At 52.5% G+C, this 15,270-nt stretch overlaps 1 protein-coding gene across 1 annotated transcript in view; it reads right to left on the bottom strand.

Moving 5' to 3' along the window:
- Window positions 1-15,270, bottom strand: part of tns1b (tensin 1b) — a 178,125-nt gene that overhangs the window by 73,832 nt on the left and 89,023 nt on the right. Inside the window, exon 5 of the mRNA XM_064310507.1 lies at window positions 5,870-5,911. Within this exon, the coding sequence (XP_064166577.1) occupies window positions 5,870-5,911 (42 nt within the window). The remainder of the gene's footprint in view (window positions 1-5,869; window positions 5,912-15,270) is intronic.

Raw genomic sequence — 15,270 nt, 5'->3', positions numbered from 1 at the left:
ACGGTGACTCACCGCTTTCATTATTTCAGTGTATTTATTCAAGGTGTTTTTTTATTGTGTTGGAAATGTTTTCTGACTTTCCTTTTAAAGACAACTGTCACGGGTTCATGGTAAACGGTCTGTGTGATATTTTTTAAAACATTTGGCAAAGTTTAAATAAATGGTGAAATAACAGTCAAAACTTTCTCTCTCTCCTCCTGGATATCCAGACAGACAGTTGACCACAGAACCACATTACAGGCCCTTGTTCTGCCTTCTTTGTCCGTTACTCAGTTGTGTCTGACAACGGTAATTTGTTTGGATAATCCCTATTTGCTTTTCCCAAAAGAAACATTTTAACAGACGCAGCACGTAGCCCGGATGAGTCGTGCACAGACACAACTGTGTTTCACGCTAACCGTTTCAATATGACAGACCCTGAGGACGGTGCCGGGGAGGCGATCGATGATTCACCCGAATGAGGATTTAAGAGACGAGAACCAATCGCAGCGAACGTCCTCTCGGCCTCCTCGGTGATGCAAGACCCGAGCTCAAATCACTTCCAGTTCTCCTCAGAATCGGCCAATTTCAGCCCGTCGAAGGCACTATTTCAAAACCTTCAATGTTTTCCACAAAACTGGCTTCTCACCCCCGGCGAAATTTCGGTGAACAGGAAGCCGGTTGTGACATCGAAAGTTTACATTACCGCATGGCCGATGCAAAGACGGCCTTCGCAAAAGTAAGTAAGACGGTCATCCAAAGCAAAAAGATACAGTAGATCTAGCGCATCCAAAAGAGCCAGAGACAGACACACAAAACCGACACGACAAGCAAAGTTAAGACGTAATAACAATCTACCGCTTGCAATCAGACACCTTTTTATTAGTGTTGGAGGCAAACGGAGGGGGTGGGAGTTTTTGCTGGTTATGATTCAAATCACCCAGACGGACTCCAGTTGCCTCTTCGCTGAATCACGGGGAGACACGGGTGTTGTTGGACAGACGAACACACGCGCGCGCCGTCGCGTGACGTTCGCACGGCGCAGGATAACCCGCTATCGTAACGCCATTTCGCCGCTCGAGCCTCCTGCGTCCGCTCCCTCGCTCCGGGACGCAGTGTTTTTTTTTTAACATGCCTGTAATGACATCGCTCTTCCAGGACCATAATTCCGTCTATAAAAAGAGGAACCAGATGTACCCTGGACTCTGACAAAGAGCCGAGGATCGCGTCTAGCAGCCGTATATCACGGGGGGAGACGGAGACGGAGCTGGTTCGGGACGCGAAAAGACGTTGGGGCGTGCCGAGGCCGACCCCACCCCCGCGCGGCCAGCCCACCTCCCTAAAAACAAACTCCAGGTTTCCGAACCCCCCCCCACCCCTCCCTCCCCTGGTCCCCAGTGCCCAATGAAAATTCGGCGGCTCTCGGCCATCGCGAGCGAACTCCAAACTTTCAACATTTCCTTAATCAGCCTGCAATTACCAGCCTCCAGAAACAGCCAGGGAGCAGGGAGAGCGGGGCGGGGGAGGGGGGGGGCTGGAATACTCATCACTATTATCAAAACCAGCTGCGAACACCGCTTACAAGCAGGCCCAACAAATTAAACAGAGGGAGCGATGGAGGGACGGCTGGAGGGAGCGAGGGAGGGAGGGAGGGGTGCGGGAGAAGAGAAAGCGAGCGAGGGAGAAGTTTTCCCCGGGAACACGGAGTTCGGGGCGAACGGTTAAGAGCGTTAAGAAAACGTGCCGATTCGCCCGCGCCCCCCCCACCCCCGCCCCGTCGCCGTGGCCGACCCTACCTTGAACAGGTAGCCCGTGCTCCACCTCCACGCGCTGCGCAGGGAGGACAGGCGCCTCCGCAGGGAGCCCGAGGGGTTCATGGCTGCGCCTCCTCGGTCGCTGTGCATCCTCCCTAAAACTCGACTCCCGCTTTTCCCCCCGCTCCGCGCAAAAAACAAAACAAAAAAAAGAGAAAAGCCTCTATTTCTGACCCAAACTGTTTATGGGATGCCGCATGCTTGGATAGGTCCAAAGCGCACTCGAGCTCGCTCCTTCTCTCTCTCTCTCTCTCCCTCTCTCTCTCTCTCTACTGCCCTCCCTCCTGCCCTCCCCCTCTCTGACTCTTTCTCTCCTCCCTCTTTCCCATGCTGTGTTTTTTTCGCTGGTCTCCAGATTTTCTCCGAAGGCCGCGCCTCCCCCCCTGCCCGCCCCCCATTTTTTTGGGCCCGCCCTGTGGTGGTCCCAGCTGGGGTCAAGCGCTCGTCAGCTGACTGCGGGGGATCCCTGGCACAGAATCCTCAGCCTGTCCCGCGATTAACCCCTTTACCGCCAAGCTCCCCCCCCCGTTTCTGCTTCTCATACTCTTCAGCTGGAAGAGGGGGGCGGGGGGGCAGGGGAGGGGGGAGACTTCCCAGATTTAGCACTACCAGCTGTGGGCGGCTGGGTGTGTGCGCACATGTGTCTGCGTGTGCGTGTGTTTGCGTGTGTGTGTGTGTGTGTGTGTGTATGCGTGTGTTTCTCTGTGTGTGCGTGCTGTGTGTGTCTGTGAGCATATATATATGTGTGTGTGTGTGTGTGTGTGTGTGATGTGTGTGTGATTGTGTGTGAGTGTGTGCATGCATGTCTGTGAGTTTTTGAGTGTGTGTATATGTGTGTGTATTTGTGTGTGCGTGTGTGTATGTGTGTGTGTTTGTGCAAGTGTGCACACATATGTATGTGAGTGTTTATTATTGTTTCATTAAAATGTTCTGGTGGACTGAACACCCCCCCCCCCCCCCCCCTCTCCGGTCACAACAGGGTAAAACCAAACACATCCACCGCAGGCAAAGCCACGCCCACGGTCGTGATGAGGTCACAGGCTGCGGACCCCGGGAGAGAGCGGCCTCCAGCATGAAACCCGATTATCGCCCAAACAGAGCGCGCTCAGTCCGAGCCAGCGCTGCGCTGGTGCTAGCGGTCCACCGCACCGCGGCACAGAGGCACAGAGGCGGCTCTGTGCTCAGCCCGCACGTCCAGGTGACTCTCAGATCAGGGAGTCGTTAAGAGACACGCTACCCGAAGCCACGGGAGCAAAAACACGGAGTCAGCTCGCGTGGTACGGCGAGGAGAAGACGCCGGTCACGTGACAGTACGGCTCCAGATCCTCGGGGGGTTCAGGATGGGCGGTCTCATGGCTCTGGAACGCCGGCTTCGCCACAATCGAACGGCCGTGACTTTGCCAGGAGCTGTGTGCCCCGTGATGCTCACACAGCCCGGATAGGGATAATTATGTTCAAACATTAACCCTGTTTCCCTCCCTCCCTCTCTATTCGAGTCTGGTATAATGGGGTTCACACGGCACAGTGGACTGTGTGCAAAGATGGGACGGAATTTTTTTTGGGGGGGGGGGGGGTTCTATACTCATAATAAAGATAAGGAGTTGGACCCAGGAACAAGGAGTTATGTCTAGCAACAAGGAGACCTGTCTAGCAGCAAAGAGCCACACCCAGGAACAAGGAGTCACGCCTAGCAACAAGAAGTCACACCTAGCAACAAAGAGCCACACCCAGGAACAAGGAGTCACACCTAGCAACAAGAAGTCACACATAGCAGCAAGGAGCCACACCCAGGAATAAGGAGTCACACCTAGCAACAAGAAGTCACACCTAGCAACAAAGAGCCACACCCAGGAACAAGGAGTCACACCTAGCAACAAGAAGTCACACCTATCAGCAAGAAGCCACACCCAAGAACAAGAAGATACACCCAGGAACCAGGAGTCATGCCTAGCAACAAGCACTCACACACAGGAACAAGGAGTCATGCCTAGCAACAAGAAGTCACATCAAGCAAGCACAGAGTCTGTCCACAAGCGGTCAATCCGCCAGGGTCTGACACTACAGTGCTCCATTAGTGGCTGGACCGTCTGTTTCGCCTTCTCTAAAAAGTCGATCCCAGACTTGCAGACCGCGGTAGCGCCCATTTGGTAAACTCTGGCGAGAGCTGTGCCCGTGGCAGGCTCCTGCCGCACGCTCGCTAGCTGGGCAGCTTCCACGCTAACTGTGAAAAGCAGGAGTTTCATGGTTCAAGTCGCTACAGACACTGCTATCATTCAGCCACCGGGCAAAGGCCTCTTCAACCGAAACCGCCATGGCACAGGCTAAATCCCACAGGAAGCACTCTGTACCCGCGGGGGGTCCACACTGCACTGTGCCGTCTATCACACGGTCCAGCCCTGTGTACATGCTGTCCTGTCTATCACACGGTCCAGCCCTGTGTACACGCTGTCCTGTCTATCACACGGTCCACCTCTGTGTACACACTGTCCTGTCTATCACACGGTCCAGCCCTGTGTACATGCTGTCCTGTCTATCACACGGTCCAGCTCTGTGTACGCGCTGTCCTGTCTATCATACGGTCCAGCTCTGTGTACGCACTGTGCTGCCTATCACACGGTCCAGCCCTGTGTACACGCTGTCCTGTCTATCACACGGTCCAGCTCTGTGTACGCGCTGTCCTGTCTATCACACAGTCCAGCCCTGTGTACACGCTGTCCTGTCTATCACACGGTCCAGCTTCTCTGTTGTACACCGCTGTACGCTGTCTGCTATCATACGGTCCAGCCCTGTGTACACGCTGTGCTGACTATCACACGGTTTAGCTCTGTGTACACGCTGTCCTGTCTATCACACGGTCCAGCTCTGTGTACACGGTGTCCTGTCTATCATACGGTCCAGCCCTGTGTACACGCTGTCCTGTCTATCACACGGTCCAGCCCTGTGTAAGCCCTGTGGTGTCACATGACCCACAGGCTGGGAGTCCAGTGACACTACCTGTCTGGAATCCTGAAGGCCACGCTAGGAGGTTTATTTAGATCGATGCAGCAGGACCCACACGGTTAGTCACATGCCGCTGTGATGTGGTCGATCGCGGAGGGGGCCAGCGAGGGCGGTGGGGGGGGGCTTTGGCAGTGGGGGGGGGGGGTGCTCTCAGGAACATGCTCGAGAACCCGAAGCAGGGCAGTTCCACGCCACCACCCCCCTTCACCCCCAAACCCTCGACCCCACCACAACTCTAACTCTTACTCTACTCTTTTCCCTGGACGTCCGTCCCACTTCACCTCTGTTTACGCAGCGCTTGAGCATTACTTCACCGCTCCTCCGCCGTTTCATCGATAAAAACACTGTTTCGCAACGCCGCTGATTTCGGGTTTCACAACGCTAGCTGTTCTCGGGGGTTAATCAGGAGCAGACCGCTGTAACTGCTCCAGCCAAGCGAACACGGATCCGCTGGCTGATATTAAATATGAAAGCTTTTACTGGTGACTGGCGAAAATAGTTACATTTCTGTCAAACTTATGAAAAATAAAAGTTTCTCTGGTGAAAGCTGCTATTGCCGTCCAGCATTTAAACGCTGACGAATGGCAAGCAAGGGTAACGTTTTTTTTTCATACGGTGCTTTCAACAAAACTGAAAAAATAAAAAAGCTTTCATACATTGTAGAGTGGAAAGGTAAAATGCGTAGATGTGCATGCACACCTGCACATACACACTAACACACACACACACAGACACACATGCATACACAAACACACACGTACACACTAACACACACACACACACACACACAGACACACACGCATACACAAACACACACATACATGCACACACTTTCATTGGGCACTGGCCATTAAGACTCATAATAAAGAAAAAGAAAAAAGAAGGATAAAAGGCAGCAAAGGGGGTACATTATTAAGGGGGTACGTTATTAAGGGGGGTACGTTATTAAGGGGGTACGTTATTAAGGGGGGTACTTTATTAAGGGGGTACGTTATTAAGGGGGGTACAGTATTAAGGGGGGTACGTTATTAAGGGGGTTCCTGCATTAAAGAGGAAGAGGAGCGGCTGATTCTTACCATGGTCTCTACATGCTTCAGTGGGACATCGTTGCTTGGAGGCTGTGGAAAGAAGAAAACAGATTAGACTGTGACCCCAGCTCTCTAACCACCGGGATACCCCTCCTCCACCTGAGCCCCTCTTACAAAGAGACTCCATCTGAACCCCTCTTACAAAGGGTCTCCACCTGACGGCACTCCCCTATGAGGGGGCCCTGGGGAGGACCAGATGAAATATCACAGCCTGGATCCCAGGTGAGTTATCAGAGTCTGGATCCCAGGTAAGCTCTTAGAGTCTGGATCCCAGGTGAGCAATCAGAGTCTGGATCCCAGGTGAGCTCTTAAGAGTCTGGATCCCAGGTGAGCTCTTAGAGTCTGGATTCCCAGGTGATCTACTGTATCAGAGTCTGGATCCCAGGTGATCTACAGTATCAGAGTCTGGATCCCAGGTAAGCTCTTAGAGTCTGGATCCCAGGTGAGCTATCAGAGTCTGGATCCCAGGTGAGCTATCAGAGTCTGGATCCCAGGTGAGCTATCAGAGTCTGGATCCCAGGTGAGCTCTTAGAGTCTGGACCACCAGCGCCAGCTCAGTGTGAATTAGCAGGCCCAAAGACGCGCTCGAGTCTGTGCGAGCGTAAATATTTAGATTAGGAGACATTTCTGCTCCATTAGTCAGAGAGAGGGTGCTCAAGCAGCACCATATACAGCAGTACAGCACAGGGGTTGACCCCCCCCCCCTCCCCCCAATGTGAGGCGCCACCACGCCCCATCCCAACAAAGCAAGGAGCCTTCTGTCTATTACTAGGAAAGAAGCAGAGTAAGACGGAATCCGTGACGTGCGTTACAGGCGCTAGTCTGGTTAGCGTCGCCGCTGCTGGTAACGCAATGTCAGACAGGGATTGGGGGAAACAGGGTCGGATTGGGGGACGAGGTCACGACAGGGGTGCTTGGCTGGGTGCTAAAGCGGAGTTAGGGGGAGGATTTAACCAGGGGGTGTTGCACTGTTAGGCTGACACACTGTTAGCCTTTTGCGGTGTTAGCCTGTCACACCGTTAGCCTGTTGCATTGTTAGCCTGTCACACCGTTACGCTGTTGCGGTGTTAACCTGTCACACCGTTAGCCTGTCACATTGTTAGGCTGTCACACCGTTAGCCTGTCGCATTGTTAGCCTGTCACACCGTTAGCCTGTCGCATTGTTAGCCTGTCACACCGTTAGCCTGTCGCTGTGTTAGCCTGTCACACCGTTAGCCTGTCGCATTGTTAGGCTGTCACACCGTTAGCCTGTCTCGGTGTTAGCCTGTCATACCGTTAGCCTGTCGCATTGTTAGCCTGTCGCACAAGGCTGTCAAACTGTTAGTCTGTCGCGCAACCAGCTGGTTGCACTATAAGAATAGATGGCAACAATCTACCATGTTACACAACCCCTCCCGGATCATATCTCTGCCCTCTGATTTCGGTGGGAAAAGGCATCATGCAAAACACATTTCCACACAGCAACAAAAACAAGTGACCCAGTTCTTCACAAATCCCAAAAACACCCAAAAAACCAACAGAAAACACGCAGCCTGTCTGTCAAACATAGAAACGACACGACCGCACGCAATATTGCGCCAGTATGTTTTCTATGAATCTGAATCTGAATCCGTCTTTAAATATAATAAGGCTGCTGGGAAATTATACCCTGACAACAGTGCGCTCTTTCAGGGCAGCCAAAGACTGCAGCCGCAAAGCGGCGCGGTCCGGCCAGCCACCTACGAGCGTAGCTGCCTCACAGCCCAGAGCACCCCAACCTCGGTGGGCGGGCGGGTGGGGTGGGGAGGAGGGCTGGGGGGGCGAGGCAGGGGTGGGGGGTGAGGTGGGGGTTGGGGGTTGGGGGTTAGGGTTGTGTGTGGCTCCCTCATCACCCACTGCATCTACTCCACGGTTATAAGCAGCCGGTCACAGGCTAACAGCCATGCTACGCTACTGTAGACTCCACCGCATGTTTGGTGCAAGAAACACCACAAATGAGTCAAGTCAACCAATAAATGGCTTTATGGAGGAAAATACAAGGATGTAAAAATCAGAGAGGGCGATGATGATGACGATGATGATAATGGCGATGATGATGAAGAAGTAGCAACAGTAGACTGAAGTCAGACTAAAAACAGAACCGCAGCGGTCATGGCTAGATTACTTGCAGCAGTCAAGGAAAAAAAAAACAGCTCGTGATCTCTACAGCAATACGCCAGCATTTCGATTTCCTAACAAGCTGAACTTCACAAAGAGTGTTTTTCTTCTCCAAAGGAACACAACACCCAAACCCCTGCGCATGTTGTTTATCGATTCATTTCCCTGTTCCTGCTATGAAACCTCCCCCTTCCTCATCATTAGGAAAACACCTACAGGGTGCCCCAAATAAAACCTGCACCCTTCTCCACTCTTCTTACCTCCAATACACCATGGACCTTTTCCATATTTCATATGTATCACCGGGGAGACTGTTTCCGTGGACCAGTTTTATATGGACCGGGCGGCAGTGTAGTACAACGGGTACGGAACTGGTCTTGTAATCTGAAGGTCACACGTTTGATTTTCCGTGATAAGGACACTTCCCGGGTAGGCCGTTGTACCAAGGTACTTAACCTTACATTGGATTCAATGTAAATTCTATGTGAAAACGTAGTGTACAGTAAATCGCTCTGGATAAGAGCATCTGCTAAATAGCTGTAATGTAATGTAAATGCATCAGTTTCTGTGCACCAGTTTCATACGTATTGCTGGGGAGATGGGGGATGTAAAAAGGAAGGAATGGTGGGCCTCACCTGTACACAGGTAAGTGTTCAGTGTAAAATCAACACTGATAGAGTATTTTCAAGTCTAATACAGCACACGCGGTACTGTAAAGTCAGTTAGAGCTGATTAAACTCTGCAGCCTTTGCCTGCGTAGAGAAAGCAGGGTCAGGCTGTGCTCTGTATGAGGCCGTTTGCTGCAGCGTTCTGTTTGTGCCCGCCCGCTGTGTACAGTGATTGGCCGCCGCCCCGACACGGCGTTTCACCTTCACAAAGCGTTCAGCGTCCCGGCAGGGCTGCGGGACGGCCCCGCTGCCTAACGCGGTCGCGCTCGGCTGCTCGGCTAGCGGTCAGGAGCACCGCCAGAGCGACAGGCTGGCATAGAGGGGGCACGGAGCCCGGAGCTGGCACCGCCCTGCCGGGGGGGGCGGGGGGGGTAGCGGGGAGGTGGCAGGGGGGTGGGGAGCGCGGGCCGTCCGACACGTCACACAGGCGCAGAAGGAGCCTCCCTTCCGCTGCGCTCAAAATTATAACCCTGTTTGGGAAAGGGTTTGAGAGGAGGTACGGCGCAGGGAGTTTCCTCAAAAGACAGCACGGAAATATCCGGCTGAGCCTCTTTTAAAACGGGCTCGGCTAAAAACAAGCCACAGCTCCGTTCTTTTTAACAGCCTGGGGGAGGCACGGCTTCTTAAAGACTAACACAGCTCTTCTGGAATAATAATAATAATAATAATAATAATAATAATACAAAATAATTAATGACAATAATTTATTATTATTAATAATAGTAATAATAATTTATTATAATAATAATAATAATAATAATAATAATAATAATAATGGCAGCCATTTTGCACCAGATGACTCTATGCACATCAATAGCAGTGCAGAGAGGAAGAATTTGTTTTTCTTGTTCATGTGCCCAATGCCGCGCCTAAGGGCCTAAGGGGGGGGGGGTTAAGAGCTGGGGCGATGGCTTGGGGGGGCCACAGGGTTAAGGGCTGGGGAGAGGAGGAGGTGGGGGGGCTCCCCTCCCCCTGATTAGGCTCCCGGGCACTCTCAATATGCACATGCTTCTGCCCCCCCCCCCCTTAGACATGCCCGTGTGTCCCGCTCTGGGGGGCGCTGGGGTGGGGCAGGACGTCGGGCGAGTTTCTGCGCCGGGGCGGCCGGGGTCCCGGCTAGGCGGCGCAGTTAGCGTTAGCGTCGGGGGCCGGAGCGAGCGGCGGGAACGCCAAAAAAAAAAACACAGGCTAACAAAAACAACGGCGGGAAAACCGCCCAGCGACGGAAACCGAGCGAGCGCGACTTCACACGGCGAGCGGCTCGCCAAAGCCGCCGCGGCGCGCAGCGAGGGAAAAAGGTTTCAGGGGCTTCTGAAGGGAGGATACCTCTCCGGTCGCAGGTTTACGTCCGTCGGTGAAAACACGCTTCGCGTGGCGTAAAAAAAAAATCCGACGCGTAATTTCGATGGAAACAGCATGTGCTTTTCTTCAGGCCGATGAGGTAAGGAAGGGGAAACTCCCTTTTTTCCCAGGCCGAGGCGGCCAGCGCGCGGGCTGCTCGCGGCGGGGAGAGAGAGAGCAGACGGGGACGGGGGGGCCAGGCGGCGGCGGCAGGCTCAAACCGCGGACTGTGTCGCCTCCTGCAGGCGGGACCCGGCGGTGCAGCGCGGGGAGGCCCGGACTCCGACACCCTCCGCCCCCACCCCGCCGGGCCTCGAGGCGCTCGGACCGGCCGCTAAGACCTCCGGTGTACCGCGGCGAGAACGCGGAGCGACGAGCTAGCGCTAACGCCGTGCGCCGCGGAACGCTCCCTCCGTGTTTACAGAAGCCGTCTGGGGAGGCTCTGCGCTCGCGCATTCCAGAGAAACGTTTCCAGAGCTCCGGGGGAGGCGGCTCCTGTCCCATTCCGATTCGCTTGCGAAGTCTTGTGACAGAAACATTTGGGATGAGAACATTTCTCAAATGGGCCGAGAGCACATTTATTTTTCCCAAACAGATTCTGTCACAGAAAAACATTCCAGCATAGAAACCTGCTGGCAGCATGCAGTCTGGAAAAACACGAGGATATTAAAAAGTAACTCAGCGAGGGGAGCGGCAGTCATTTTCTCGCTGTTTTTATTTTTGTTTTAGTTTCTGATCGTTTTTCTTTGTTTTGTTTGTGTGTGTGCGTGTGTGTGCATGTTCTTAAATCTTTTTATTTCTATTCTTCCCTTCCTTTCTTTTTAAAATACATTTCTTTATTATGGGTGTGTTTTATTATGTTAAAGCAAATTCAATTTTAACCTGTGACATGAAAATAAGGTTTATTATTATTAAGATTATAAGGTGAAGAACAGCGTTCCCAGTGCTATATGGGCCTGCCAGGAATGACTCGAGCTTCCAGTGAATTTGTAGAACCTAAAAAGGAATGATATTTCCTCCTCCCCAGGATCATTTATCCGCGTGTTACCGGCTGTTTGAAATAGGAAATTCGATAAGTAAACTGCTTTAAATTCCAGGGACGTTTAAAAAAGCAAAGAGCGTCAGAAGTCCGGATCGTCAACATACGCTGTCGCACTTTGCGTAAATATTATACCGTGGTCCACAAGTGGAGTGGGGTTCCATTTCTCGGCATTCGCAGTAAAAAATACGGACGTGCCGACAAAAAACGAGCAGCTGAGCCTGAGCTGGACTGAGGTCAGTCTCCCGAGCGTGCCCCGAAAACAACAACAAGGGGGGAAAGGAACGGATTTAGGACGAACGGAGGAATTCGCTCTTGTGAGAACCGTCCGAAAAAAAAAAAAAAAAAGGGAGCGCTTCCACGCGACCTTTGACCCCCCGCGCTCGCTCCCGGAGCAGATGCTGGACGTTGTGTGGGAGAAGAGTGACCCTTCGGACCGGGCCTTTTCCCTCTCTCTCTCTCTCTCTCTCTCTCCGCACGTTACGTAACGTCGCGTTCCATCGCGTCCGCTTATCTGGGGACCCTCGTCCCAGGACGAGATCGTTCCGGAACACCTACGCTACGCGCGAAACGAACCGGACCACGCCGCCTCGCCGTACCGCCGCCGCCCCCCCGGCGTGCGCCGACTCTCCCTTTGATTAGCACCAGAGCACCGCCGCGGCGATGTGGACACCGGAGAGAGAGAGAGAGAGAGAGAGCAGGTGAAAAGAAGACCGGACGGGCGAGCGAACGAGTCCGTGCACGTCCCTCAGAAACCCCGCGGTTGGCGTCGTTGCTTCGCTGAGGCGCGTCCGGCTGCGGAAAGGTCGCGAGAGGTCGTCGTGCCCTCTCTTTACGAACCCGTACCAGGCACTGTAGGCCGCGATGGTTATTACACGCTACAGAACGCTGTTGTGCGGTAAGACTTATTAAAAACCTCCGGTCTGAAACAGTAATGCTTCCCTACACTCTTTAATTTGGCTGTTGTACCCTTGAGCGAGGTACTTAAGCTGCTTCAGTATGGACAGCTGTATAAACGGAGAAAATGTTTAAAAAAACAGCTAGCTGTGTAAGTCGCTCTGGATAAGAGCGTCTGCTAAACGCCTGTAATGTAATGGGAGCATTGCAAACAGCATTATTGGGCTGCTGTGTTAGAAGGATTTCAGCTGTAACTAGCTCGCCTGCTCACGGTCTGCATGGACAGCAGGCACGGCGCATTTTAAGTGGATTTAAACGCTGCACAGACACGGGCCTGGAGACGCGAGCCTGGAAAATGCAGGCCTCGAACTTTAATGGAAAACTTGGCCCCCGAGAGCGCACTGCTGTTAATAAACGATACGAGCCAAGTATGCAAAGTCATAAACAGTTTTCTAATTGAAATGATGGTGCCGATCATTTATACTGCAGCTAAAGCCATTACCGAGAAATGCCCTGGCACGATCCCGCCCACATTCCCCCGCGACACGACCCAGCCAACACACGTCTCACTGAGAGAGAGCGAGAGAGAGAGAGAGAGAGAGAGAGAGGGAGAGAGAGAGACTGAGAGAGAGAGAGAGAGAGAGAGCGAGAGAGAGAGAGGGAGAGAGAGAGAGCCTAGCCTGGGGCCACAGATAAACTCAGGTGTGGGGAGGCATGGGGAGGGGGGGGGGGCAAAGGAGAGAGAGGGGGAGGAAAGAGAGAGAGCAACAGCAAGAAGGAGAAAGACAGAAGGAGAGAGAGAGAGATATTCCCACACTCTTTTCCCCCGGATTGCTCACAGCCCGCAGCCTTAGCCGCGGCTAGTGTGAGCGTACAGTACGTTTGTGGAATTTGGCCGACCACCCGGGGTCGCCCGAGCCAGCGGGCAGGGGCGAGGTGGGTCTGACGTCACACGCGCACGTGAATTATCGCACAAACGGCCTTCTGTGCAAACAGCCGCGGCCAGCTCGCGGTCCGCCAGCGCTCCGCTGACGGGCGGTACGGGCCGACGGTGCGCCGACAGCCAGCCGCTGGCCGATGCTACGTTCGCTGGCCGGGCTAACGAACACCTTCGCGCCGGCCAAATCAAACACAAGTCACGCTAGCTACGGAGAGCGCGCAACTATTTTGACTTTCGTTTAAAAATACTTCTATTCCACATTTGACGATGATGTCAGCCTGCATCGGGGGGTGTGAAATGCTTGTGCTGAAGAGCAGCGGGGTCTGCTGGCTTTTCTTGCTACTCGTCGCTTAACCGATCAAACGAAGCGATCGATTACCCAGTTGACTCGCCTCAGTTGGTTTCTAAAATCTGAGCTGGTCACTGATTTTAAGGTGAAAACAAAAACACACAGACCCGGGGGCTCCGCAGACCTCCTGCATTTAATATAACGAGCAGTTGGTGGCGCTAATTAGCATAATTAGCGTAATTAGCGTAGTTAGCTTAGTTAGCGTATCTTTTCTCATAAAGCGGGTGGTGGGCGCAGATATTAGCGAACCCTCGTAGGCGCGGGGCCCAGCGCAGTCCCTGGAGACCTCAGGGGCCGGACCGCGCGGACGGACGGACGGACGGACGCGGGTCACGGGGGAATATTCCCGCCGCACGGAACGTCCTGTTCAGACGCCGCTGCCAGACGAGGGCTGGAACATCGCGCGATCCGACCTTTCCGAAGCGTCCTCAGCCGCGTCCGTGGAGACGGCGAAGGTGTGGAGTTCATTGCCCCCCCCACCCCACCCCCCCGCGCTCACTTAACTGCTACTCGCCTTTTATTATAGACTTTTACCCATGGGGCTCATCTTTAACAAGCAGCCCTCGATAACTCTGATGCTCATCAAAGATGCTCAGACTATGAGGATCTGACAATGGTTGAAAGAAAATGGATATCCGCACACTGGATTACAGCTCCCAATATTTTATTGACAAAAAAAAAAGCAAGGCAACGTTTCAACCCAACAGGGTCTTCCTCAGTTTTTGCCCTTTTTTTGTCAATAAAGTGTTGGGAGCTGTAATCCAGTGTGCGGATATCCATTTTTTTTCAACCTTCACATGTACTTTCATCCTGCATCTGGCCAAATACTGGTTGGATGTCCACACAGCTACTCTACTGTGGATCTGACGATGGTGCCAGGTATTACAGTGGAACTGGAAGGCCAAAGCTGGCCCTTTGCAGCCCTACTGCTGAAGATGAACACGGAACCAGCAAAGCTACTGTAAGACCTGTGAGCAGCTCAGCACATGGATAGGGGCCAGGCCATGCAGTCGTAGGGCAGTGTTTCTTTGGTAAATGTCACAGAGATTTGGTAACATTTGGGCAATAGGGAACGGGCCACCGAACGGCATGCTCTTAATGAGAGTGCACACACAGGGTTTCTTGGGAGTGAGGTGTGAACATCACCGTCAATACAGACATGAACCAGAAACAAAGTGAATCCAGAAAAGAGAATGATGGGATTACTGCAGCCCACTTGAGAAGGGAAGACACCGCCCAAAATGAGAGTCTTCTGTTGGCCTCCTGAAGGAAGCTTTTATGAGTTTACTTCTTTTTTTCTTAATATTCTGGCTAAAAACAGCTGTGCAATAAAAATAAAACTTCGCATCTGGTAGGTCGGCTCCCACCAATACAGTCATCCCCGTCACGCTCACTGTTATCTTATCGCGGTTTTAATTACTCATTAATTACTTGTGGATGCTAAGCTAACAAAAGCGCTCATTTTACTGGGAATACAATCAGACAAAGGCCAGGGGAAATGTATAAGAGAACACTGACAACAGGTCAAGATTTATAAGATCAAGCAGTACATTTGCTTGTACAAAGGAAAAAAAACCGAATTATTTGTCAAAGTGTTTCCGGTGCTGCGTAAGTTTTAAAAATTGAATTAACGTGATTCACAGGATCCACGACCTCTTGTAAGCATAACAGTATGGTGCAGCAACTTATTTATGTGTAGTCCTCCTCCCTGCTCCTACTCCCCCTCTCTCTCTCTCTTTCTCTCTCAAGTAAGAACACATTTTTTGGTTCATGCATTTGCCCTCCCACAGTAGCATGAGAATGCTTTTAAGGATCTCATGGCAAAAAAACACATTCGTCCCAGAGGAACAGGAAAAAACAGGATTCCTCTGGAGGTCCTATTAATGGATTGGGATTGTCTGTCCGTCTGTCCATCTGTACTTCATTCCCAGGCCCCCGAGGCAGACTGATGCGTTACTCCCTGCACCTGACACAGACTCTCCCCGCTTCAGACGAACAAATCTGAAAACAGATTCTCCC

This window comes from Anguilla rostrata, chromosome 15 (assembly GCF_018555375.3).
Source record: "Anguilla rostrata isolate EN2019 chromosome 15, ASM1855537v3, whole genome shotgun sequence".
Lineage (NCBI taxonomy): Eukaryota > Metazoa > Chordata > Actinopteri > Anguilliformes > Anguillidae > Anguilla > Anguilla rostrata.
Note: the sequence above shows the minus strand (reverse complement) of the source record. Positions and strands in the feature narration are given on the sequence as shown.